We start from the raw sequence: 23,513 nt of genomic DNA on the forward strand, positions 1-23,513 counted from the left end.
ACAATGAATGAAGTGGAGCTCCTTAAGCTTTCTCCGCCACTGGTTTATGTAGCGGTCAGCCGATAGAAATCTCGCTAAACTTCGCTTTCTTTCCCCTCCCTTTTCCAATGAAGTTGAAAGCTGCCATCCAGTAAATTCTTACAAAATCAATGATTAATAATTATGATAACAATTCGGATGAAGCAACTTCATGCACCTCACCTGTTAGGGATCGCTCTCATGGCTTTGCTTTGGGCTTCCCCAAAAGACCACATACCGATGGAGTTAGTATTCCTCACTTATAAACTCATGATCATTTCCTAAATTAGCAGATGTGGCAACTTCACCTCACCAAATTGAAACGAAAAATTAAAAATTAAAGATGGATGAAAATTATAACACAAGAAAAAAGAAAAAAAAAAGTAAGGAGCAAATATAACTTAAAATATAATTCTCTATCGGTTGGTAAAATAGTGGTCACAAAATCTACCTAAATGGAATATTATAATTAATGAAAAATAATGAGAGTTAATAGAATACGTAAATATGAAATTATTGTCTAGGGAGGCTCGCTATAAGCACCTACTTGATGCATAATTCATAACAATAACGAGAAACAGAAGTGAGATCGAAAGTCCACTATCCTACCATCGAAAGTTGATAGGGCAGAAATTTGAATGATGCGTCACTGGCACAATGGTCGAGCGATCCATCGAGTTATCATGAATCATCAGAACAACAGGCAAAGACCGCATCGACCTTTTATCTAATAAATGCATCTCTTCCAGAAATCGGGATTTGTTACACGTATTAGATCTAGAATTAGTGCTCACATTTAATGAACTTAATTTGTGAGCTTGTAAGCAGTTGATTTACTTGTATTTATTAACAGCAAATCAACCGAATTTGTGAGATTGGAAGCTTAAACAATGGAGAGTTCACTCTACGATTTCATAATCCTAGGCGCCTCTGGTTTCACCGGCAAGCACGTCGTCCGACAGGCTCTCCAATTCCTCAACCCTTCTCCTTCTTCCCCTCTCAAATCCTTCGCTCTCGCCGGTCGGAATCCGACAAAACTGTCGGAAACCCTCAAATGGGCAGCCAACCTCCACTCCCCGCCGCCCATTCCGCTTCTAATCGCCGACATCACCGACCCACAATCCATCCACCGCCTCTGCACCCAAACCAAGCTCATTCTCAACTGCGTCGGACCCTTCCGCCGCTACGGCGAGCCTGTGGTGGCGGCGTGTGTGGAGACAGGGTGCGATTATTTGGACATCTGTGGGGAGCCGGAGTTCATGGAGAAAATGGAAGCTAATTATCATGAGAGGGCGGTGGAGAATGGTTGTTTGGTGATTTCGGCTTGTGGGTTCGATTCTGTTCCGGCTGAATTGGGGTTTATGTTCAATTCCAAGCAGTGGGTTGGGGAATCGGCGCCGAACCGGATCGAGGCGTATTTGAGCTTGGAATCCAAGAACAAAATTGTTGCGAATTTTGGGACATTTGAGTCGGCTGTTTTGGGTGTTGCTAATGCCGACCAATTAGTGCAATTGCGGCGTTCGAGGGCTAGAAGACCTCGGCCAAAGGTCAGGAAATTTCTACAAAACATTAATCAAAACTTCGATCTGTTCTATAATGATTTTTGTTGTGTCAGATTCCGGGCCCTTGTCCTCCAAAAGGACAATTTGTGGAACACAACGAAGAGACAGGCCTTTGGGCTGTAAGATTACCTTCAGCCGATTCCCCTGTTGTTCGTAGAACACTCTCTTCTCTAGCTGAAACCCCTCATGGTCTTCCTGGTGTTAACGAGCGTGTCGAAGAGATCGAACAGAGGACGACGTTTTGGTCGTCGGTGAAGCCAGCTCGTTTCAGCATAAAAATTGGGTCGAAGTCATTGATTGGCATTCTCCAAATCATTGCAGTTGGTATGATCATGGGGAAGTTGGCTAAAAGCTCGTTCGGTAGGTGGCTTCTCTTGACATTCCCTTCGGTTTTCAGTCTCGGTTGTTTCGAGAAGAAGGGTCCTTCGGAAGACGAGGTCGATAGCGCGTCGTTCAAGATGTGGTTTGTTGGTCATGGTTATAGGAACAAGAATGGTGAAGGGAGTGGAGAAGTAGATATGAAAATTGTAACGAGAGTGATGGGACCTGAGGTTGGATATGTTGCTACCCCGATTATCCTGGTTCAATGTGCTTTGATTGTTCTAAGCAAACGCGACGTTCTTCCGAAAGGAGGAGTTCTTACTCCTGGTATTGTGTTTGGACCAACTGATCTGCAGAAAAGACTCGAAGAGAATGGGATATATTTTGATGTGATTTCGAAGAATGTTAAGTTGTAGAGTTTGAGCGTTTGTTTCTTTTTTATCTAATAAAAGTGATGTATTAGTTGGGAAACATAAGTCGATAACAATAGTCCCGACATTTGAAGATATGATGGCTAAAAAAGCTTTAAAAGAATTAAAAACTACTAGATATACTAATAAGATGCATCTTCCTTTTCGATATCTCAATCATAAAAACTCCAGAGCTAAATGTACTTATTTTCTTAGAATGCATGTGTGTGAGGTCAAAGTATGTTGAAATAAATTACGTTAGTTTGTGGGGGATAGTCTTCACTCTTAGAAGGGAGGAGTAAGTGACGAGATCCTATTGTTGGGGATGTAGGGGGCATCCTAATCTGTATCATAGACAACGGGCATTACAAATGGTATTAAAGCGGTACCTCTCTAAATAAGATATGACTCGAGGACGAACCAAAGCGGATTAGTAGTCATTTTAGGAATTTTTTTTTAAGATGAATGTGAGTGAGGGAAAAACATGCTGAAATGGCTCGTGTTTGTCTGGAGAGATAGTCTTCACTCTTAGAAATGAGAAGTAAGAAACGTGACCCTGTTGTTGGGGATGTAAGGGCTATCAGGTGTCGAATTTGGATTCTGAATTTTAATTCGAACCGTAGATATGGGGCGTTACAAATGGTATCAGAGCGGTACCTCTCCCAATAAGATGTGATTTGGGGACAAACTTAGATGGAAGCTGGTGGTCTTTTTCAAAAAATTCCCTATGATGCATGTGAGCGAGGACAAAGTATGTTGAAATGACTCATGTTGGTCAGTGGAAATAGTCTTCACTCTTCGAAGTGAAGAGGAAGTAACGTGACCTTGTCGTTGGAGCTGTAGGGGCCATCAAGTTCCAAATCCAAATTCTAAATCCTAATCTGAATCATGGACATAAGGTGTTATAAATTGTGTCAGAGTGTGTTCCCCAATATGATGTGGTTTTGGAACGAATCAAGTGGAAACTAGTGGTCTTTTTTGGAAATTTTCTTAGGATGCACGTGAGTGAGGATAAAGTAAGCTGAAAGAACTCATGTTAGTCTGTGAAATAGTTAAGTAACGTGAACATATCCTAGTGAATTCAGGGGAATGTCGAGGTCATCAAGTGTGATTTTGATTCATAATCTGAATCCTAGGCATGAGACATTATAGTTTTAATCTCTCACTCACGTGTTTTTAGTTTTATGTCTTGATTTTCACTTAACTAGCATTAATTATTTAATTATTATTTTTAACTAAATTATTGATCAAATTAATCAAATTCGTATTATTGGTTATTAAATGATTATCTAATATAATTATATGTAATTAATTGTTTAAATCAATTTCCATCAATAAATTCCTAAATTGGTTAAACCATATATTCATAAGTAAAAAATGCTAGTTAAGTGAAATAAGAAAATTAGTGAAAATTAATTATTTTATGGTAATTGTTTAACCAATAATACGATTTTTTTTTAATTAACTAGCATTAATTATTTAATTATTTTCACTAATCAATTATTAGTAATTAATGCTAATTAAAGTGAAATGAAAAATAATAATTAATTATTTTTTTACAATTTAATGTTTTTTGATTTAATTGTTATTTAACCGTTTGATATTTGAATTTTATGAGATTTTAATTATTAAATATGATAAATGACGGGAATAAACATCATTTTCTTAATAATTATAAAAAAAAAATTAAGTTAATCTAAAATGTTTTTCCAAACCCAACCCAACTCAACCTGTGCATACACCCAATTGTTCCTCGTTTTAATTGTAAACTTCCTCCTATCCTATACTGATCCCCATTCATAGTTGTTACATGCTATATTGTTAAGAATGATAGTTTTGATACCATGTTAAGAACGAGAAACATAAGTGGGATTGAAAGTTCAAGTCATTTGGCACGACTTTGCCTTTGCTCGAGGGTAAGGTCTCTCGTGTGCAACGTCACATCCAACATCATCTTAGTTTATAATTGGCATCATCCATATGTCTTTACGTCATCCCAAATCACAAGGTGTCACCGGCCATCGCAGTTCACTCAGTCATGCCATCGAGAACAAGCCCACTTGTCGTTTATAACATCTAGACATTCCGAACATCCATCCATTCAGGTTCTATCAAGGCATTAGCTCTCTCGTGCCTATGTCATGTCATTTACGGATTTCATATTAGATAGCAGGTGCATAATCCAACCTCCAACACTTGGGCTATGGCGCAATACCGACACACCTATGCTGCCCGGTACTGTCCTTGAAAGACCCATTTCAAAGGAAGTCGCCTGAAACACTCGTATGTGCCACATGGTAACTCGCTTAGTGTGACACATGGCCGAGGAGTGGTGGAGAGTTGATACCATACCTCCCACTAAGGTATATTTCTAAGCATTTCCCATATGGTAGATGTAAATATGATTTTCTGGGGAACGATCATATGGTGTCATGGAGAGTTCATTCGATGTCCGATTGACACCAAATTTGGTAGGCTTCCATCCTTATACTCTTGTCTACTTGTTGCCACAATCTTACTTATATGTCTTCTTAGCTTCAAAGCTCACCGTCTTCTTTGGTGCATCATGACACTCTTCTAGGCCCTCATGTTGCTGGATGGACGCCACTTGAGGGTCATCGTTATGCTTGTCTCGACGTGAGGGTCATAACCTACCCTTTTCGTAATATAGTTGTGACATTCTCCCCCACTTAAAGTTGTCACCATCCTCGATGACTTTCTCGAGGCTCCGTGGATTGTGACACAGAACTCCGACCTAGGTGATTAAATTGAATTTAGATTTATAGTCCCAAATGTGCTTATCAATTGGAGCTCATTTGATTTTTACCTATAACTTCGAGGGGACGCCGGCACTGCATTTGTGGATGAGGAGAAGGGTGTCTATCTTTTCTTCTACCGCTGTCTGAACCATCGAAGCTCTTCAACGCGCAGCCATGGCGTCCTGCAGAATCGCAGTCCGACCTTCACTGTTTCTACTTGGAAGCTGCAGTTCCCGAACAACTCAACGAATTCTCCCTTCTGTTTCCTTCTCCTCACCACCGCTTTCTTCCTACTCTCCATTCTTCACCGCCGTCTCAAACCATTGTACTCTTCTCTCACTCCCTCTCTTTCTCGCTATCGGAGGCCATACGATTTTTTTTTTGCATTTCTTTCTTAAATCTGTTCTTGACTTTCCTTCTGTTTTGATTGCTTTACAGCCTCAAGAAACAACCCTAAGGCAGTTTCTACAAGATGTTTTTCCTCGACTTCGGCCGCTGCTTCTTCAGTAGAAGTAACAGACTCTGTAGGAAGTGACCTAGAACCGCCGGAGATTCATGCACAAGACACGGTGGAGAACCTTCTCACACACTCCGATGACGTTGCCAGGTTGATGAAGATGGAGCGGAGGCCGATTAATTTAGATGGAGATGAATATCCGCGTCAAGGGCGATGGTTTCCGTACCTGGATAAGTTTAGCTGTGAAAGTTCTTGGTTGAATAGTGGTGAGGTTTTGGACGCCTTGGATCCTCTCATATTGGACTCGAGGAAAGAGCGGTTCAAGAACGTCGTGCGACACAGGAGCTATTCAGTTTGTTTGGTGGTAGAGGGTTTGAGTGATTTCGGCAACGTCTCGGCGGCGTTTCGATCTGCCGATGCACTTGGATTTCAGTCGGTTCATGTGGTCTCTTGCGACGCTTCCAAAAGGTGCAAGAATGATTGAGGTGAAATTGTTTTCGAATACATTTGCCTTTTCCCCTTGATTTTCCCAGTGGAAAATTGTTTGGTTCTGGAATATCGGCAGCTGCTTCTTGTCCATTGTGCCGGCGGAATTTCATTAGTGTACATAGTGTGCTTTAACTTTTTTGTTCAATGGAGCACTTGAATTCAATCAATTAGTCAATTTGCATATCTGGTTTTATATGATTAGGAGGTTAAATTGATGAAAATGCATTTGATTTTCCATGGTAATTGTTAGATATGGGTGACAGTGCATTTGTTCATGAGTCATAATCTTTCATTCCAGGTTTCTTCTTCTGAGATTATTGCAATTCCAATGCAGGTACAGAGAGAATCGTCATGTTAGCATGGGAGCAGAGAAATGGTTGGACATTGAACTTTGGAACTCAACCCCAGAATGTTTTAGAATTCTGAAATCTCGGGGTTACAGAATAGTATCGACGCATCTAGGATCGAATGCGGTATTGATTGATTTTGCAAACTTTCTCCCTTCCACAATGTCCCATGAAGTAGCTTTACATTGAAATCAATTCTGTTCTTATATCGATTGTCTTGTGCCAATTTTATTATGTTTCAACCTTTTTGAGCTTATCCTGACAGCTGAGTTGTGATTGTCCTGTTTTAGGTTTCTGTTTATGATATGGATTGGTCGTGTCCAACTGCAATTGTGGTTGGGAATGAAAGTAGGTAATTATCTTCTTTGCTTCAATAATACTGAGTTTGATCAAGTTTTTGTACACTTTTAAATCTCTGCTAGTTGGGAGATAAATCATAACTTAGTCCATGTTTAATAAACTGGCCTACATTTTTGTTTTCCTGCAATTCTAGTCCGCTCATCCTTCGATTAGTGAGTTTCGAGTTGTGAATATTGTCCGAACCAGGAGAAATTAGACTTGTAGCTAGTTATGATCTTTACCGTTTATGTTAGTATCTGAGGTTTAGTTTTCTTTGGTCTCAGGGGAATAAGTGATGAAGCCCTGGAGCTATCAGATTTGCATTGCAGTATTCCCATGAATGGGATGGTAGATTCCTTCAACGTATCAGTTGCTGCTGGCATCCTCATGCACCATGCTGTTTGCGATCGAACATCTCGATTGGTAACTCTAAAGTCATGTTTGATGTTTTGAATTCGTTTACGCCTAAGTGGTAGTTCAACTAGTTGGGGCGTTACCAGGGGTGTTGTCTGGAAATATGTCGCACCGAGTCTTCCAGTGGGTCCGACACGAAGGATGTGAAAATGGACATATACAGTTTCTAGTATTGAATTGATGGTATGTTCTTTATCAAACTTTTCAGGGCTGCCATGGAGATCTCACATCAATAGAAAGGCAAATTCTACTGGCGGAGTTCTCACTACGGCATAACAAGAACGCAATCAGCGTTGCCCACGAGTATGCGAAGAGGAAGAGTAGTAGCACGAGCTCGGGTTCGGAGGTGTTGCTGTAGAATGACAAGTGTGGTCTCTTGAGGTGTCTAGCAAATGAGTATGAGGAGCAGAAACACCCAGAAGCCCCCTTCAAAGTTGATCAAAACAGGTAGGCCTGGGATGAAATGGGGATCAGAAAATTTGGAAGCAGAAGAACGATTTCCCCATCTGAAGCATTCTTACCAGCGTTCTTCTTTCTGTGGTAAGCTTCAGGATTCAATTCACATGGCTATTTAATGTTACTGTGATTCTATAATTGACTTGGAGAAACTTTAACTTAGTTGTTCATCAGTATCAGTTTTTCTTTTCTAATGCTCAAAGATGTCTACCTTTCTCATACAAAGAGAGAAAGAACGGGGTTACAATAAATCCTGAATGGTTTTTAGTGAAAGTTTCGTAAGAATGAAGTGTTTGGTAATCGAAAAATATGATGCGAGTTATCTGAAATGAGACGTAAATGTATTGATGATATGTTTCTACTCGTATTCACGACGTATAATTGTTTGTATGTTATCGTTATTTACACTTAGGCACAGAATCCTCCACTTTTTTTTTTTTTTTTTTAATTTTTTATCTTTATCTTTTATAGGTGTTGCCCTATATCGAGAGTCAATCACCAAATTCGTGTACATTCTTTTCCTATGTCTTTCAGTATCTGGCTTACAATAAAGTTTCTCAACAATTAGCATGAAGATGGTTCATAAAATGCCAAATATAATGACTCGAGTCGAGTAGCGGTGGGAGACGATACTTAAAAACAAGGCAAAGAGGGTTTGAAAATAAGTAAAAAATGCTTGTGATACCTTTTAAAATTCATTGGAAAAAGAAAACCTTACCAAGACACTTTATTAGATAAGCATCAACAGCTCAGTCACACTCTTTTTCGTCCGGGTAACTAGAAGTTTCATAACATAAAATTAACATAAAGCTCTATAATTATTTCACGGTTAATTCTCACTCGATTGGACATGCATTCATACAAATTTATTTTTCAGTTAAATATATAAGTAATAAATGAAAATTGAATATAGTACTTTATTTTTAAACTCAAATTTTCTTTTGTTAATTATATTATAGAATAATAATTATACCAATCTTATAACAAAAGAATGTTTCTGAGATAAAAATCAATGTATGGGTGGAAAATGGTTAAAAATGGAGTCCCACATCGAAACAAATCAAGAAATGTACTTTTCTTGGTGTTCTTGAAGAAGCCTTGCCGAAGACTTGGCGTCCAGATAGAGTGCACAAACTTCTTTGAGATCTCCCTGTGAATGAAAAGCAATCAAAACATAGAGCCTATAAATGAAGCTCCAATAAAATGCCACATTCAAGTAAATACCTTGCATATGCTATCACGACCATTCATTTTCGCCACGACGCTAGCAGGCGATAGCAACTGAACCGCGTGTCTACGTAACAAACAAAACACTTCAGCCAAGTAAGTTCATGAATCGTTCAACAATAACTAGCATTCATTATCGACCAGAAAGGTTATTGATAGCATTGACCAATTGTATATGAAAATTACTTATTTAAAAAACACTCCAAACACAAATCTAACATTATGGTACCTTAAAGATGTTCTCTGGCCAATCTCCCCAAGGAAAGCTAAACTTTCTTCATCAACAACCAATTCTTCCACCTGTGCCCGAATGGCCAATATCTTGACAAAGTAACAATGATAGCATAATCAGCAGTTTGGCACCTTCACAGAAAGTATTAAGATTTAAATTTCCACAAAAGAATGCAAGTCGACCTGAATCATCTCAGCAGGGCCATACGTTTGTGTTCAGATGATCACCAACCGGTCTAACAAGTCGACAGGTATTCCATGAGGGCTATTCATATCAGTCCCTCTGAACAAATAACGTTTATTTTACTGTCCAAAGGATGTAGTCTAAGAAGCATGAATATGGAGACAAAACATGAATGCGGACATGACAAGACAAGGTGATACGTCGATTTGTACAAAAATTAGAAAACGGACACATCGGGGATAGGCTTGTTTTAGAATATGTAAATTTCACACAAGAATAATAAATCTACACCCCATATAAAAGTTGATTGTTTTCAACATTCTTAGTAGCAAATATGTTCTTCTTCGAGGCAAGATTCAGGGCATGCACTACATGTGGTGGCTATACAATCGTCCAACGTTGCATTTCGATAATTAGCCCTGCAACTTTGCAATTAAGAAAATTATCTGTTATCACTTCAATCACATTTTCATGATCGACTTCAATCCATTTCTTCTAGAAACATTGGTCTACCTTCAGAAGTTTCCATAAAGTTAATCAAAGGTCTCCTTTGTGAGCTCCATCCATCATTACAATGCTCATCCCCTCCATAAATGATTCACTTGTAATCGATACAATAATCTCTTCTTTTTGGAGAAGACTTGTCATAACATTCAAGCAACAAAGGCATGTAATTGGTCTTGTAATTATATGTTTGGTCTCATATTACTGGATTGGAACCCTTTTCTTTCATCGGGTTACTTTCGTGGGCTTGATTTTAACGATGTCATTGTATTCTTTCTTTTTTTTTTTTTTCTTTTTTTTTTTCTCAATGGAAGCTCGTTTTTTCTAAAAAATACATCTCAAGCATGCAAAAGGTGCAAGAATGTGCAACTTGAAAGACAGGTTCAACTAAGGGCAAAGACTTCGTACCGTACATTGCAGATTCCTCTGTTTGTAGCAAAGATCACTATCGGGGAGAGTGAGCTCTCTAAAGCTCGATTTAAGTACGAAAAGCACTCCATATCCAGCATATGCACCTGGAAACTTTACTTACCTCATAAACAAGCTATAAGTTTGAGTACAGAGAATGTTGAGAGAGCTTAAAGAGAAGAAATAACCTCATCAACGAATAGAACTCCCGGGACAAGTTCTGCTATACCTTCGTCAATATATCGGTTAACCACCTGTCGATAAAATAAACTCCACCAAGAATTATACTTCTATACCTTGTGTTTAAAAATTTCATACTACTGAAAATAGAATAAACCCTCCAGTGTTATTGAAAAATCTCATGAAACTTTGGAACAGTACTGGAAGTATTTTCTCGTCGAGAATATAAAAATAAATGAAAGAAATTAAGAACTCACGTCCCATTGAAAGTATAATAATACAGTCCATGATTCAGGATATCACCAAGAATGTAACTCAAAAAAAAAAACTTTCGAACACAAAGAGCTACCTTATTTACTTCTTGCCGCAACTTGTCTGTGATTTCCGTCTTCCTTGGCTTCATCATCTGACCCATTAGAGATAGTATATCTTGTCCACCTTGAGGCCGAGCATTGGCAGCATCTAGATCATGTAGAGTCACATCCTGTCAGGTAGAAAAGGAAAATGCAATAAAATTAATACAAAATTATGAGAGAGCAATAGTATGCCATATGTTGAGATTATTAGTAGGATATCAATAAGGGCATAGTGGTAATTAGTTAATGTGACTTGGTTTTAAATAAGGGAGTTAAAAATCGTAGAAGGGGGGAATGATTTTGGGTCTTTGTGAGAGTATTAGTAAGGGATATGTTGGGAATATTAGTAAGATATTACTTGGGGCATAGTGTAAATAGTTATGGGTGACTTGGTACGGGAGTTATGGATCTTAGAAGGGGAAATGATTTTGAGTATTTATCCGGGAGGGACTTTGGACATAGCCCTCTCAAACGGTTATTGAAATTGTAAATATTTTCTTGATATTGCAATATAGTTCTATAGTATACTTATAATTGTTACCAGAATCTTAACAAATTAATAGTCTACAGATCTCCAAATTTAAGAATGTTAAGCCAGAAAGATTCAAAACTTGATTTTGCTATTAAAAACACGCATACACATGGATGCATTGTGAGATCCCACATCGGTTGGGGAGGAGAATGAAGCATTCTTTATAAGGATGTGGAAACCTCTCCCTAACGTACGCGTTTTAAAAACCTTGAGGGAAGCCCCAAAGGGAAAGCCCAAAGAAGACAATATTTGCTAGCAGTGGACTTGGGTTGTTACAAATGGTACAGAGCCAGACGTCGGACGATGTGCTTGCAAGGAGGCTGAGGCCCGAAGGAGAGTGGACACGAGGCGGTGTGCCAGCAAGGACGCTGGGCCCCGAAGGAGGGTGGATTGGGAGGTCCCACATCGATTGAAGAAGGGAACGAGTGCTAACGAGGACGCTGGGCCCCGGAGGGAGGTGGATTGTGAGATCCCATATCGGTTGGGGAGGAGAACGAAGCATTCTATATAAGGGTGTGAAAGTCTCTCCCTAGCAGACACGTTTTGAAAACCTTGAGGGGAAGCTCGAAAGGAAAAGCCCAAAGAGGACAATATTTGCTAGCGGTGGGATTGGGTTGTTACATGCATATTCCATCACTTGTGTGAAACATGCTAGGCCAGAGTTCTTAATGGAGCAAAGAATGCTAGTGCAAAGCTCCTTGCAATAGCATAGTAAATTAAGGTGGATATATACCCAACGAAAAAAAAAAAGAACAATTAAGACTTTTGCAAAATCATAACAAAATAAATAAACAACAGGAAGCAGTTTCCAGTCAACCAATACTGGACAAAGTTTTGATTAAAGAAAAATACCGATATCCTACGTGTTACATTAAACGTGCATCCTACAACTTAATAGTTTCATAAATATGATAAAAATAATTATATAAACTTGAAACAAGAATGCCAGAATTATATCAAAGAAAACACATACTTTATGTAGTTTTTCTCTTAAGCAAGCTAGCAAACTAAAGATTTACGACTGTAAATATTACGATATTGAGGAAATGCAATACAGTAGAGTTAAATTTCTCACCTGGACTATTTCTTTCCTCTTGTGAACTTCCCCTTTAGGAAGTGGAACATATTCTTCAGCTTCAAGATCAAACTCTGTAGCAAAAGCATCACTTCTACCCACCCTTTTCACAGCTCCACTATTTGCTTCTATATATATAACATCACCAACAGCTACCTGAAGATTACTTTGCATAAAGATGCTTCATTATAACCCGAATGGTCATTGGTACAAAGGTACAACACTTCCAGTACTTAGTAAAAACATCCATACCCCCCCCCCCCCCCCCCCGAAACGATATAATTAGCAAATGTCACCTTCTCTTTAATCAAGGCATCATAGATGGTCGGATCCAATTTTAATTGCTTTGTTCCTTTAATAGTTTTTAAACCAATGATAACATGGCTTATGCTTTTACCATAGCCACCAGTCATGCTCTCTGTTTCTTCTGGCGAAAGTTCAGTCACCTGAAAAAAGATACCTCACATCAAGTGTTTATAATAGTTGGCAACAACAACATTTAAATATTCATATGCTTGAGGCACTAGGCACTTACCTCTCCCTCATAGACCTCTTTCTTCTCCTTGATACGTAGACCAATAGATCGTCTGAAATTTTCCATCAAAACCTCGGTTTTCTTCACTTCGGATGAGTATACTTCAGACCCAACCATTGGACAAAAGGGAACCTGTCCATGATACTAAAGTAATAAGCAGATTTTCTAAGTCAAGGCCAACAAAAAAGTAATCCTTGGGGTCTTTCTAGGAGTGGGGTGAGGAGGGGAATCAGAAGGACCTTGCTTCCTAGCTCCTGTGATATTCCAAGTGCAAGCGCAGTCTTTCCAGTACCAGGAGGTCCAGCTAGAAGAAGTGCTCGGCCAGCCATTTTCCTCTGTCGTATCATATCAATAACTAGCCCTCCTGCTTCTCTTGCTTCTGATTGACCCACAAAACCTGAAGCTAGTGGCAATGCCTTTCCTGATGCCTAAAATGGATACCTATGGATGTCACTTTTTTTACTAAGTGGATAAATATTTCTTTTTTACTTTATAGCAGGAAAGATAAACAGACAAATGATCATAATATGATATGTTCCTGTGCATATTATTATAAAAATTCATTCCATGTTTGCTAAATAAAAGAAAAGTTAATAAAAAAGAAAAATGTATAGATGTAAGTAAAACTATATTTCTTTTAACACAAATATGGTTCTGAGTAAAGACTACTGAGAGATACATAAAGGCCCTGGCGAAAAAATCAGAAGTGTAAACTCAAAACCTTTCTACCCCATGAAATTCCTTTTTCTTTTTTATGAAGGAAATTAATCAAGCATCCAAAAAAGGAATTTCAAGCAATCCAAACAAAATTATAGCTCCAAAGAATATGATCAAGGCCTTCCTCCACCTTCCGAAAAAGAATGGAACAAAACGGCCCAATCAAATTAGACAACTTTCTCAAAAGCCGATCTCTAAAGTGCTATCTCTTTCGTGGATTACCAGTCAAACAAAGAATTGTACCTTCTTTGAGAAAAAAACGACTCACCGACTAGGGAGGGGTTCAATAAGCACTAAACGAATGAATTACAAGAAAAAACAAAAATTCCTCCACCTAGTCTAAGAAAACTCCTAATCAAAGATATGAGAGTACAGAGAGTCATGATGTTCATCGTTTCCTTATCAGATAAAAGACGACAAAAGCTAAACAAGGAGAGCTCCTAGAAGGATCTAGAATGTTAGCAACAAAATGATTTTTCATAGAAGACAAATGGTATAAAAGAGGAAACATTAAGCAAAGGGGTATATCCTCCACCCACTTATCCTCCCAGAAGTACATTTCCTTCCCATCCCCCACCAAGTGCTGGACCAGAATAGAAAAGGTAGGGAGCTCATTGGAGATGTCTTTTCAAGGATCTATGTACGTGCCATTGACCCTACCCAACAACCACTCAAAAGAATAAGGACCATAATTACTCACAATTATTCTATGCCAAAAGGTGTTAAGACTCAAGGGAAACCACCATAGCCATTTAGCCAACAAGGCTCAATAGCATGTCCTAAAATTCCCGGTTCTAGCCTACCAAGATTCATTGATTTCCCCGATCAAAAAATGCGCACTCCTTCCTTCGTCCCCTAAACGAGGAGCTCTAAAGAGGGAAAGTAAATAATAAGGATGTCACTTAACACTGAACGAGTGAGAGTTAGTCTACCCCTCAGATAAAAACCCTTCTCTTCCAATTAGCAAGTCACTTTCGCACCTTCTCTAGCAAAGGGTCTCAAAAGAAGATAGATTTGAAGCAAAGAGAAGGGGTGCAATAACAAAGCTCTAAAGCTCCAAAAGAGACAAACAACAGAAGGAAATGACAAAAGGAAGTTTCTACATAAAAGACAAAACGAGAAAGAAAATTTCATATAGAAATTCAGTTTTTACATAAAAGACAAAATGAGAGAGGAAATTTCATATAAAATTTCACAGAAAGTAAATGTAGTATATCACACACAAGCCAAAACATGGAGGGAAAAAATAATAATTTTCGATTCGTTTAAAAGTAATTTTAAAGCCAAATAACAATGATTATTTCCTATTCCATGTAAAGTTAGAGCGAGATACCTCAAGACCAAGTCCTTTAATGTGAGTGTGAGTGGCTACCCGTTGCTTCTTAGAGGTTGATTGAACCTCTTCTATCTTCATCTTGTCCATCTTAACTTAAAAGGAATATCTGATGCTCAAAATCCGAGATGCCTGAGAATGAAAATACATGATTATCCAAGATGTCTATGTTTATTAGACAAGAAAAAATGGTAAAGATAGTTGTGAATGGTTGGAAGAGTAGAATGAAGCCTGATTGTAAGTTAGGCCAATAATCCTCTTGGTTTCAATTTTTTCTTTCTATTCATATCTATTTTTAACGATATCTTTCACTTACATAACCCAAATCCACTACTACAAACGTCTAATGCATGTCAACATGCAAAGGATCAAACATTAATTATATATATGATTAACGTACTCTACACCCAAAAATTAAATCTAAATTACCAAAACTTACCAATATAGTACCATCCCGTTGTCTTTTTTTAAACCTATGAAAGCTTAAGGATATTTTCCAAACAAAATATTAACCGTTTCCATCCGAAACTAACGGTTTTTTCGGTATTTTTTAACTTTTTTTGAAATTTTATGGGTATTATTGGACCTTTTGAAAGTTCAAGGGTATTTTTAAACAAAGTACGAAGTTTAGGGGTATTCGTAGCCAATCAATTATTATGTATACAAGTAAATTTGAGCTGCAAAAGATAATACACGGACTAAACAGATACCACAGCCACAGACCATATAAATATATCCGAAATTCTAGTAATACCTGCAAAAATTTAACATCTAAAAATGGGGGAAAACGTATTTGGGCTATTAGTCAATTAAAAATACTCTCCAAAATTTACAGTGATCACTTGAAAATCCTAAAAACACTAAAATGTGCTTAAAGTGCTCGAAGGAATAGTACTCAATCCTTGCTTCTTTCACTTAAAACCACACTCTTCAAAATCATTCCAAACTCGCCACCCAATTTTTCGTGTTGCCTAAGTTTCCAACCTGAACAAGCAAAATTTTCACAGAAACCCGCCCTGAGTAGGACTAGGCTGAGTCTTTAACCATCTGGTTTAAAGTATCTCAAAAGCATTAAGAAAAGAAAAAAAAACAAACAAACAAACGCATTATAAGGATTGTAGGAATACAGTAAAAAAAGATATCCATCCAGACACAGGGGATTACCTGATTTTGAGAGTGTGCGAGAGGGAGGGAGCGGCGTCGAGTTCGAAGGGGGGCTGAGACTGCGACGGCTGAGAGTGCAGCATGCGGCGACACGGCGGGGCCGGGTGCAGTAGTAATGGGAGCGAGAAATGGCTGACGTTTAAGAAAAAAAGAACCGCTAGTAATAGTTAAAATAAATAAATATGGTAAATATGGGGTGATTTTGAAATTATAAAAATTATTTTATTTATATTTAAAATTATTCTCAAATAAATTTTGATTAGATCAAATTTATGTCAAAAGGTATAAAAACAAGCCTTAAATTAATTTTAATTTATTAAATATTTGTTTACAAGTAATTTTCATCGGGTTGAATTGAAATTTTAGAAAACCGAAAATTTGGGTCAGTTCACAAGTTGACATTTTTGGGGTCGGGTCAACCAGACCAATCCAATCAACCCGGAAATAGCACTACAACCCAACTCAAGAATTTTTAATTTTTAATGTAAAATATATTATAGATAACCTGACAACCCAACTCCAAATATATAGAGTTGGGTTGGAGTGTGAACTCTATTTTGATTGCTTAGATCACCAACTCAACCAACTCGATTGCATACATACAAACTATTAATCATAGCATCATATAAACAATTTAAGTAGAGCTAGGTTTTGATTCAAGTCGTGATGTGATCATGATCGGCTATAAAAATATCGAGCATTTGAGAGTTGACTAGGTGACCAATAAGCTTCCAAGCATGCGCCTAATGGCAACGTGCGTGCACCCTCTACTACGCTAGGTCCCTATGCATGCCCCTATTCGCCTATGACGCCCGCTCATGTAAAGGTATCTTATGTCTTCATTCGCCTATGATGCTAGCTTTGATTTGAACAAATACTTCTCGTTATAATGAAATGTTATGGTTGTTAAATGCTTTAGAAACCAACTTGGGTTCGACTTTGAATTATATTAGAATAAGACTGAAATAGGGTTGTGCAAACTTAGGTTGAAGTAAATGGAGAAAGTTGTGATGATCATTATTTATTTATATTCTAGTGAATCTTCCACGTGTTCTAGCGAATCTCGAATCTCGAATCTCTATAAGATCTTTTTTAATATGACTTAAATTCACATCCTCAATAGGCTAGCAGCTCACAACGCGTCAATCGTCCTCCAATGGTCGGTTTGTAACGAACCTAGATTTCTACTTACCAAGAGTCGCTACCATTATCATAACTTTTTTTTTTTTTTTTTTTTTTTGCGGAAATTAGCGTTTAAATTTATCTTAAAACACTGTCGTGGACTTACGTGTTCGAAAACATCTTTAAAACGACACAACAAGTGAAATAAATGAACCTTTAAGCTTAAAACATCATGTTCTAGCCCAAGTCTAAGAAAATAAATACAAATATTCTATGCATGTGTCATGATCTCGAGTTGCGATGCATTCGTCAACCTACACGAATGTCTTGCCTTTACCTGAAATAAAAGTAGCATGTGGGTTGAGTATTTTAAAAAATACTCAGTAACTGACCCCACTATTGGGTTCTATTTTCCTACGACGGCTATCCTAAGCGGGCAATTGGATGTGTACTTAATTTTCTACACAGTCCACATGTGCGAGCATGGACCCACCAGTCAGCTCGCACACCTCCATGGCCCCTTTCTGGTTGAGAGAGCATTCTCTGGTAGTTGTTGATGTCAGACACCCATTAGGAATAGCGACCATCATGGCAGCATTATGGTGAACATAATGATCGTTTTCCTGCCTCGTAGTGTACGCGTTCGTACTATCGTAAAAAAAGAAGGAGGTATCTCATGATGCATGAACACACAATAATGCATGAGGTCCCAATATTTTTCTATTTTTATTATCATGTACTACAACCCCGATATCATAACATTTTTATCATATCTTCCATGAGTGTATTGGGGTTGTATCTCATGTCAAAAACGTCTTATTGCATGTCATTCATACCATATATCTTAACATGTCACACATATCATATCATGTCATACCACACACGTATCATGTCATAAAGCATATCACCGTATGCGTCGTATCATCAAACGTATCATATCATAACATATCATATCATTCACATATCACATCTTAAATATATCGTCAAAAGCATCGTATCATAACACCTATATCATATCATTTACATAGCATATCATAACATACGTCATAACATTTACATAACGTATCATAATCATATCACTCATAACATATATCTTATCTTCACGTATCATACCTCGATTATATCAAAAGACACATCATATCATAACATATATCATATCATTCACATCTTGTACGATCCACATCTCATATCATAAAGTATATCTTAACATATCATAGTCATATCGTTTCATAAAATATATCTTATCCTTCTCATATCATATCTCAAATAGATCATCAAACGCATTGTATCATAAAAGTTATCATATCATTCACATATCATATCACAATCATATCATTTCATATATTTCACCCACGTCCAGTATATGACACGCAGAATCTATGGAGCACGTGTCATCACACAACATCAAATTTTAACCAAACCGTCAGTAAGGTCACTTACTTGGTTGACCTTAGCCAATGTTCTATCCTATTTCCGAGATTGACTTGACTTGTCTCTTGAAGTTTGTAACAACATACACGGAGGTATTCTACCATATTAAGAACGTTCCTATAATTCTTGAAGAAAAGTATAGAATCGAAGGGAAGAAGTAGTGGAGTGGGGCAAATCATTGAATAGCCCACTTTCAAATCAAGTTCAAAGAGTTCTCTCTAAAAATTGCTTTATTCATATTTTATTTATTACTATTACTATTTTTTTTTACGGTCGTTACATAGTTCCTCTAAGTTGATGCTCAAAGATCGTCTCGCGATGTAGATCCCTCAAGTTGACGTGTCGCAACCCAATTTTTGAAAATTTAAATCTCAAACCGTGACTAAAAAAACAAGACAACATTAAATAAATGAAAATAAGATAAAATCATGTGAATGGAAGTTTTAGAACACCATGGTCAGAATCCAAAATAAAAAAACAGATGATGTTCTAGTTATTTACAAATGAAGAACGAGAGCGAGATATAAAATGAATACAAATGATAACCGAAAGTAAACTGATAGAACCGTTACTCTAGATTGACACCCCTTTGTGACAGTGCAGTTCCCGAGCACTCTCAACCTCGACTAGTTTGGTTTACCTAAAAAGAAAATATAGAAAAATGGTGAGTATAAAAAATACTAAATAACCTACTTGTAGGTTCTCATCACATCTTCAACCTAGTAGGTAACCACACAATTTTCTCTAGTCTCTAAGTAGTTCAAGTTTAATCTCTATTGCTATTTGAGCAACTGATGAGGTATCGTAGTACCAAGTTGTTCTTTGGTCTGAAACTTACCCATAAGGGTCTGTATAGGTGGTCCAACCTTTCTGTTCTTTGACTTAGATAGCTTGTTTTGCCAACATAGTGCATAACCGACGTCCTGGGTCGAGGAGCTACCTCATAAAGTTTTAATGGGACCATAAAGTCCATAAAGTCACCTAGGTTTGGGGGGTGTGACTCCTCGTGTGCTGGGTAGCTACTGAGTTAACCTACGTGATCTCACGCTCCCCTCTTAAGAACAAATTTATAGCACAAAGGCTCTATTGAGGAGATCCCTAGTCATTTTTAAAAGGTTAAGGCACCTAGTCGTCTTGACACACTACCCTAACCAGTCTATACCTAACTCGACAGTATAGGTACCGAAGTAGAAAGGGTAGTGGAGACTTTATTGATACTAATCATAATGCTAAATAGTCTGGAGAGCTACGTTGGTCATCCTTATATGCCATGGAAGTCTATTAGATTATTAAGGAGGGTATTTGTGGTTTAAATTTTGTCTCTCACTACAGGACGTTAACTATTAACTCATTGAGCTAATTCATTCTCTAGCTGTACTATAAAGACCCACTTTTAGAGGAAGTCGAGCACGAACCGTTACTCATTGACGTGAAAATTAATAAAATGTATAGAATTTAAAACACTTAAACATGTGCATGCACTTTGAAATTCAATTACTACAAGATCAATGTGTTTAAAATACATGAAATACAAGATTTAAAAATAAGTACAAAAGGAAATCTAGACACAGATGTGATGAGACTCCCTAAAGCTAGCCCACATGCACCTCCGTCTCGACCGCTACATGAAACTTAGCAGGGTTGAATATGTAAAATATACTCGATAAGCAACTTGTCTGTAATTCATAGTTCGTTATTAAGTTTTATTGATCTTAGTTTATTCTTTTCGTGTTTTATTCTCATTTGAGGGTTCGTTCCCAAGTACATGTTCTTCCTAGGCTACATCATAAGTTTACTCATTCTATTTTCTTGGCTTTTGGTCCTATTTAGACCTCCAATCCTCGAAATATTCTTAAGTTCTCTGGGACTCCTAGTTAGTTGTTTATGCTAGTCTCTTTCATCATCATAGCTCTAGGTCCTCGAGGTGCGACCTTGGTATTAGTCTCATAGGGTTTGTGCATGCTAAAGCTCAACCAACTCTAAGGTACAATTGTGAACCCATGCTGCTCGTGACAGGTTCACTAAAGGAAAGCTAACTTGCAAACTTCCTAATAATCCCCGCAAAGTACAAATCATACATCAATATCATCATTCAGTTCTATAATTGTCCGGACCTCTGACAATCGAGTCAAATTTATGATTAAGGGCTAGTTGGCGAACCCTTAATCGTCACCATATAACTGCTAAACTCTAATGCATGAACAATAATCGCAATTCTCAAGTTTGACCAACTCTAAGGTAGATCCCTGCCGCTCGTGATAGGTTCACTAAAAGAAAGCTAACTGGCAAGCTTCCTAGTAATCCCCATAGAGTACAAATCATATATCATCATAAGCCAGTTGTATAGTTATCTGGACCCTTGGCAATCGAGTTAGGATTACGATTAAAGACTAGTTGGTGAACCTCTAAATGTCTTAAAATCGCATACATATATAAAAGACGACCTAACACATGGATACCTAGTCATGGTTTCAATTTCGATCTAATCGAAGCTCAACTCGTGCCTTTTCTCAAAAAAAACATGCATCATAATATTTAACATGCTCTTACATACAGTACATCAACTCCTTTCATGCTCAAATCTGGATAATATGTGTTCCTATAACATGTTATTTATCTTACTAAAGGTATGCTTTCAGTTTCATTCATAGTCCAATAGATGTTCTTTGAAAATGTAGTTTAACATGCTTTTTCGTACATCAATTAACTCAATTTAAGCTCACATTTCTTACATATTCTTATATCATGCTTTTATACATACTACGAACATAGCTAAATCAGAAGTTTCGAGATGTCATTTACTTCGAATGCATGACATTTTTTGTTCGGGTTCGCGTCTTCAAAAAATTCTAAATTTCGTCAAATTCCTCAAATATACCATAAATTAAATCAAGATAATAAAATTGGTGAAAACAACCGAAAAAAATTGACCTTTGACTATTGCGGTGACATCACCCTTTTCTCTGAGCTTCTTCTTTCTCAACCAAACCGTGTCAATACTAACCTCGTTTATGTTTGACCTCTTCACAAATCTTATAGATCTTGTCAAATAGAACCTATAGGGATAAGAATTATGATATTTGGTCGTGTTTCAAGAGAGATATGAGTTAAGGAAGTTTTTGGAGAAACTCCAAAACGTTACCGTGACCGACGCTCTCGATTTCTTCCTCTCCAACCTCTGGGTCCTCCTTTGAATCACGTCCTAACTTGCGCTGAATTCCAATGGATTTACACTGCTTACTCTCCAACGAACATATATTACACTCAAAGTTCTCTGGCGACTTAATCCAAAAATCTTGCGAGTTCCCACACCTCTTAAATCGCCTCCCCAACCTTCTCAATTCCAAGTTCTCGATTTTTTTTTCTAACAGGGTATTATATTCACACAGGTCTAAACCTCTGACCGTCACTCACAATCTTAGGGTGCCTGGTCTATTGGAAACGTATTGACCTAGGTCAATGCAAAGTCGCTCTAACTTTAGTGCCCTAATCTTAACTTGGTTAGGTAGATTATCTTATTGATCACCTAGAGCATGATTTTCATAATCTAAACATTCTTGTAAACTCAATATGGAGATAACATCCATCAATCACCTGGAGTACGCATCACAATAGTTCATCTTCTTTTTTAACACAACGGAAAGCATTAGAAACAACATTCATCTCAAAATCTCGTTTTAGGAGAATTTTCATAATTTTATATATCTTATAAAGTTTATTTGTCTGAATTGCGCATCTTGAATTCTAATCATGTATTTTCTTTTTCTAGCTTAGTAGAAACAAGTTGGTAACGTGCCGAAGACCTGGACTCCGACGCAATCCACATCACTGAGTTAAAAAATAGCTAGTTGACGTGGACGTTAACCAATTAGGTGGGGGAGGATGTCATGGTCATGCTCATCCAGGGCGTGTTACCCATAGCCGCATGCCGATGTCAAACTAAATCCTTTATTTGATTTCATGTTGTATTGCCTTACTATTGTATTTTCTATTATATTACTGTTTGGCGAAATCATATCAAGGCTTGCCTGACCTGAATCGCCTCAAAATGTACTATAGGGGGATTTGACTAGTCAACTTTTCCTACCCAAATTTTGTACGATTGTTCGGCTAAATCACGTCTAGGCCTGCCAAACCTAAATCGCCTAAAAATGTATTATAGAGGGATGCGACTAATTGTCAGTTCTTCCTACCCAGAGTTATATGCTATTTAAACCGTTGTGTTGGCTCTCTTGCTTGTAACCTATAACATTGCTTTCAAAATCTTATTCCAATCTTGCTTTGAACTTTCTTTCGAAAATCTCTTTGCCCCCATTTTCAAAAACATTTTTCTCAAACAGGGTCAGAGACTTGAGCATACGTTGCCCGGCTGTAGGCGACGCGAATCCAAATTGGCTTGACTCACTCAGTCTTAGGAGTGAGTGTCGCACAATCACTTTGCTGCCAAGAAAACTGCGATTGTGACACCATGATGCGACTAGGGAGAATTATCATCCAACAAACCAAGAGTGTGTATTCAAGCTAAGGCAAGACATATGCAAGGTTCGAGAGAACGAGGCGACACGAGTGTCGAAAATAAGCTCGAAGAGGACTAGGTAGGGCCCCAGGCCATAACCTAAGAATTCGATGTCTCGAAATGAGTTTCATCATAGATTTTTGGAGTTAAATACGTCTATATGAAAGATGAAAGCTCACCATAATTGGTGTCAATCAGATACTCGATGGACGATACATAGGGTCGTATGTCGGCTCGCCAAAATGACGTCGACTAAAAAAGAATTGGAAATGCCTTAAAAATGTAATATAGGGGGAGACATGGTGTTAGCTCTCCATAACTCATGAGCCAGTTATGGCCTAAGCAAGCTACCTTGTGGCGCATACGTGCGTCACAACATGAGCGAGCATCATGGGACGAGCATCTCAGACATTTTCCTAATATCGG

The 23,513-nt window shown here is 37.8% G+C and overlaps 3 protein-coding genes across 3 annotated transcripts; 2 read left to right on the forward strand and 1 right to left on the reverse strand.

Moving 5' to 3' along the window:
* Window positions 1-858: 858 nt before the first annotated feature.
* LOC111792871 (putative mitochondrial saccharopine dehydrogenase-like oxidoreductase At5g39410) lies at window positions 859-2,456 on the forward strand. The gene is made up of 2 exons (XM_087123116.1): window positions 859-1,565; window positions 1,634-2,456. Exons 1-2 carry the CDS (start codon window positions 909-911, stop codon window positions 2,315-2,317), a joined length of 1,341 nt encoding a protein of 446 aa, XP_086979242.1. The 5' UTR covers window positions 859-908; the 3' UTR covers window positions 2,318-2,456.
* A 2,663-nt stretch (window positions 2,457-5,119) lies between these two features.
* Window positions 5,120-7,925, forward strand: LOC111792877 (tRNA/rRNA methyltransferase (SpoU) family protein). Its single transcript, XM_023674490.2, has 6 exons — window positions 5,120-5,395; window positions 5,509-5,995; window positions 6,351-6,489; window positions 6,654-6,715; window positions 6,987-7,125; window positions 7,325-7,925. The coding sequence occupies exons 1-6, from the start codon at window positions 5,245-5,247 to the stop codon at window positions 7,472-7,474; spliced, it is 1,128 nt and encodes a 375-aa protein (XP_023530258.1). The 5' UTR covers window positions 5,120-5,244; the 3' UTR covers window positions 7,475-7,925.
* A 540-nt stretch (window positions 7,926-8,465) lies between these two features.
* Window positions 8,466-15,909, reverse strand: LOC111792866 (ruvB-like protein 1). The gene is given in 13 exon segments (XM_023674474.2): window positions 8,466-8,722; window positions 8,797-8,866; window positions 9,029-9,120; window positions 9,214-9,313; window positions 10,127-10,233; window positions 10,315-10,380; window positions 10,656-10,790; window positions 12,270-12,425; window positions 12,566-12,715; window positions 12,805-12,936; window positions 13,044-13,232; window positions 14,855-14,986; window positions 15,750-15,909. Coding segments are annotated over 12 exon segments (1,377 nt in total). The 5' UTR covers window positions 14,945-14,986; window positions 15,750-15,909; the 3' UTR covers window positions 8,466-8,632.
* Between the last annotated feature and the right edge of the window lie 7,604 nt (window positions 15,910-23,513).

Source organism: Cucurbita pepo, chromosome 4, assembly GCF_057944985.1.
Source record: "Cucurbita pepo subsp. pepo isolate OVF chromosome 4, ASM5794498v1, whole genome shotgun sequence".
NCBI lineage: Eukaryota > Viridiplantae > Streptophyta > Magnoliopsida > Cucurbitales > Cucurbitaceae > Cucurbita > Cucurbita pepo.

Excerpts from the sequence above, each read along its gene's own strand:
- LOC111792871 (XM_087123116.1), top strand. The coding sequence starts at position 909 with ATGGAGAGTTCACTCTACGATTTCATAATCCTAGGCGCCTCTGGTTTC. Across the intron at positions 1,566-1,633 it reads CTAGAAGACCTCGGCCAAAG|ATTCCGGGCCCTTGTCCTCC; the intron begins GTCAGGAAATTT and ends TTGTTGTGTCAG.
- LOC111792877 (XM_023674490.2), top strand. The coding sequence starts at position 5,245 with ATGGCGTCCTGCAGAATCGCAGTCCGACCTTCACTGTTTCTACTTGGA. Across the intron at positions 5,396-5,508 it reads CACCGCCGTCTCAAACCATT|CCTCAAGAAACAACCCTAAG; the intron begins GTACTCTTCTCT and ends ATTGCTTTACAG. Across the intron at positions 6,716-6,986 it reads GTGGTTGGGAATGAAAGTAG|GGGAATAAGTGATGAAGCCC; the intron begins GTAATTATCTTC and ends CTTTGGTCTCAG.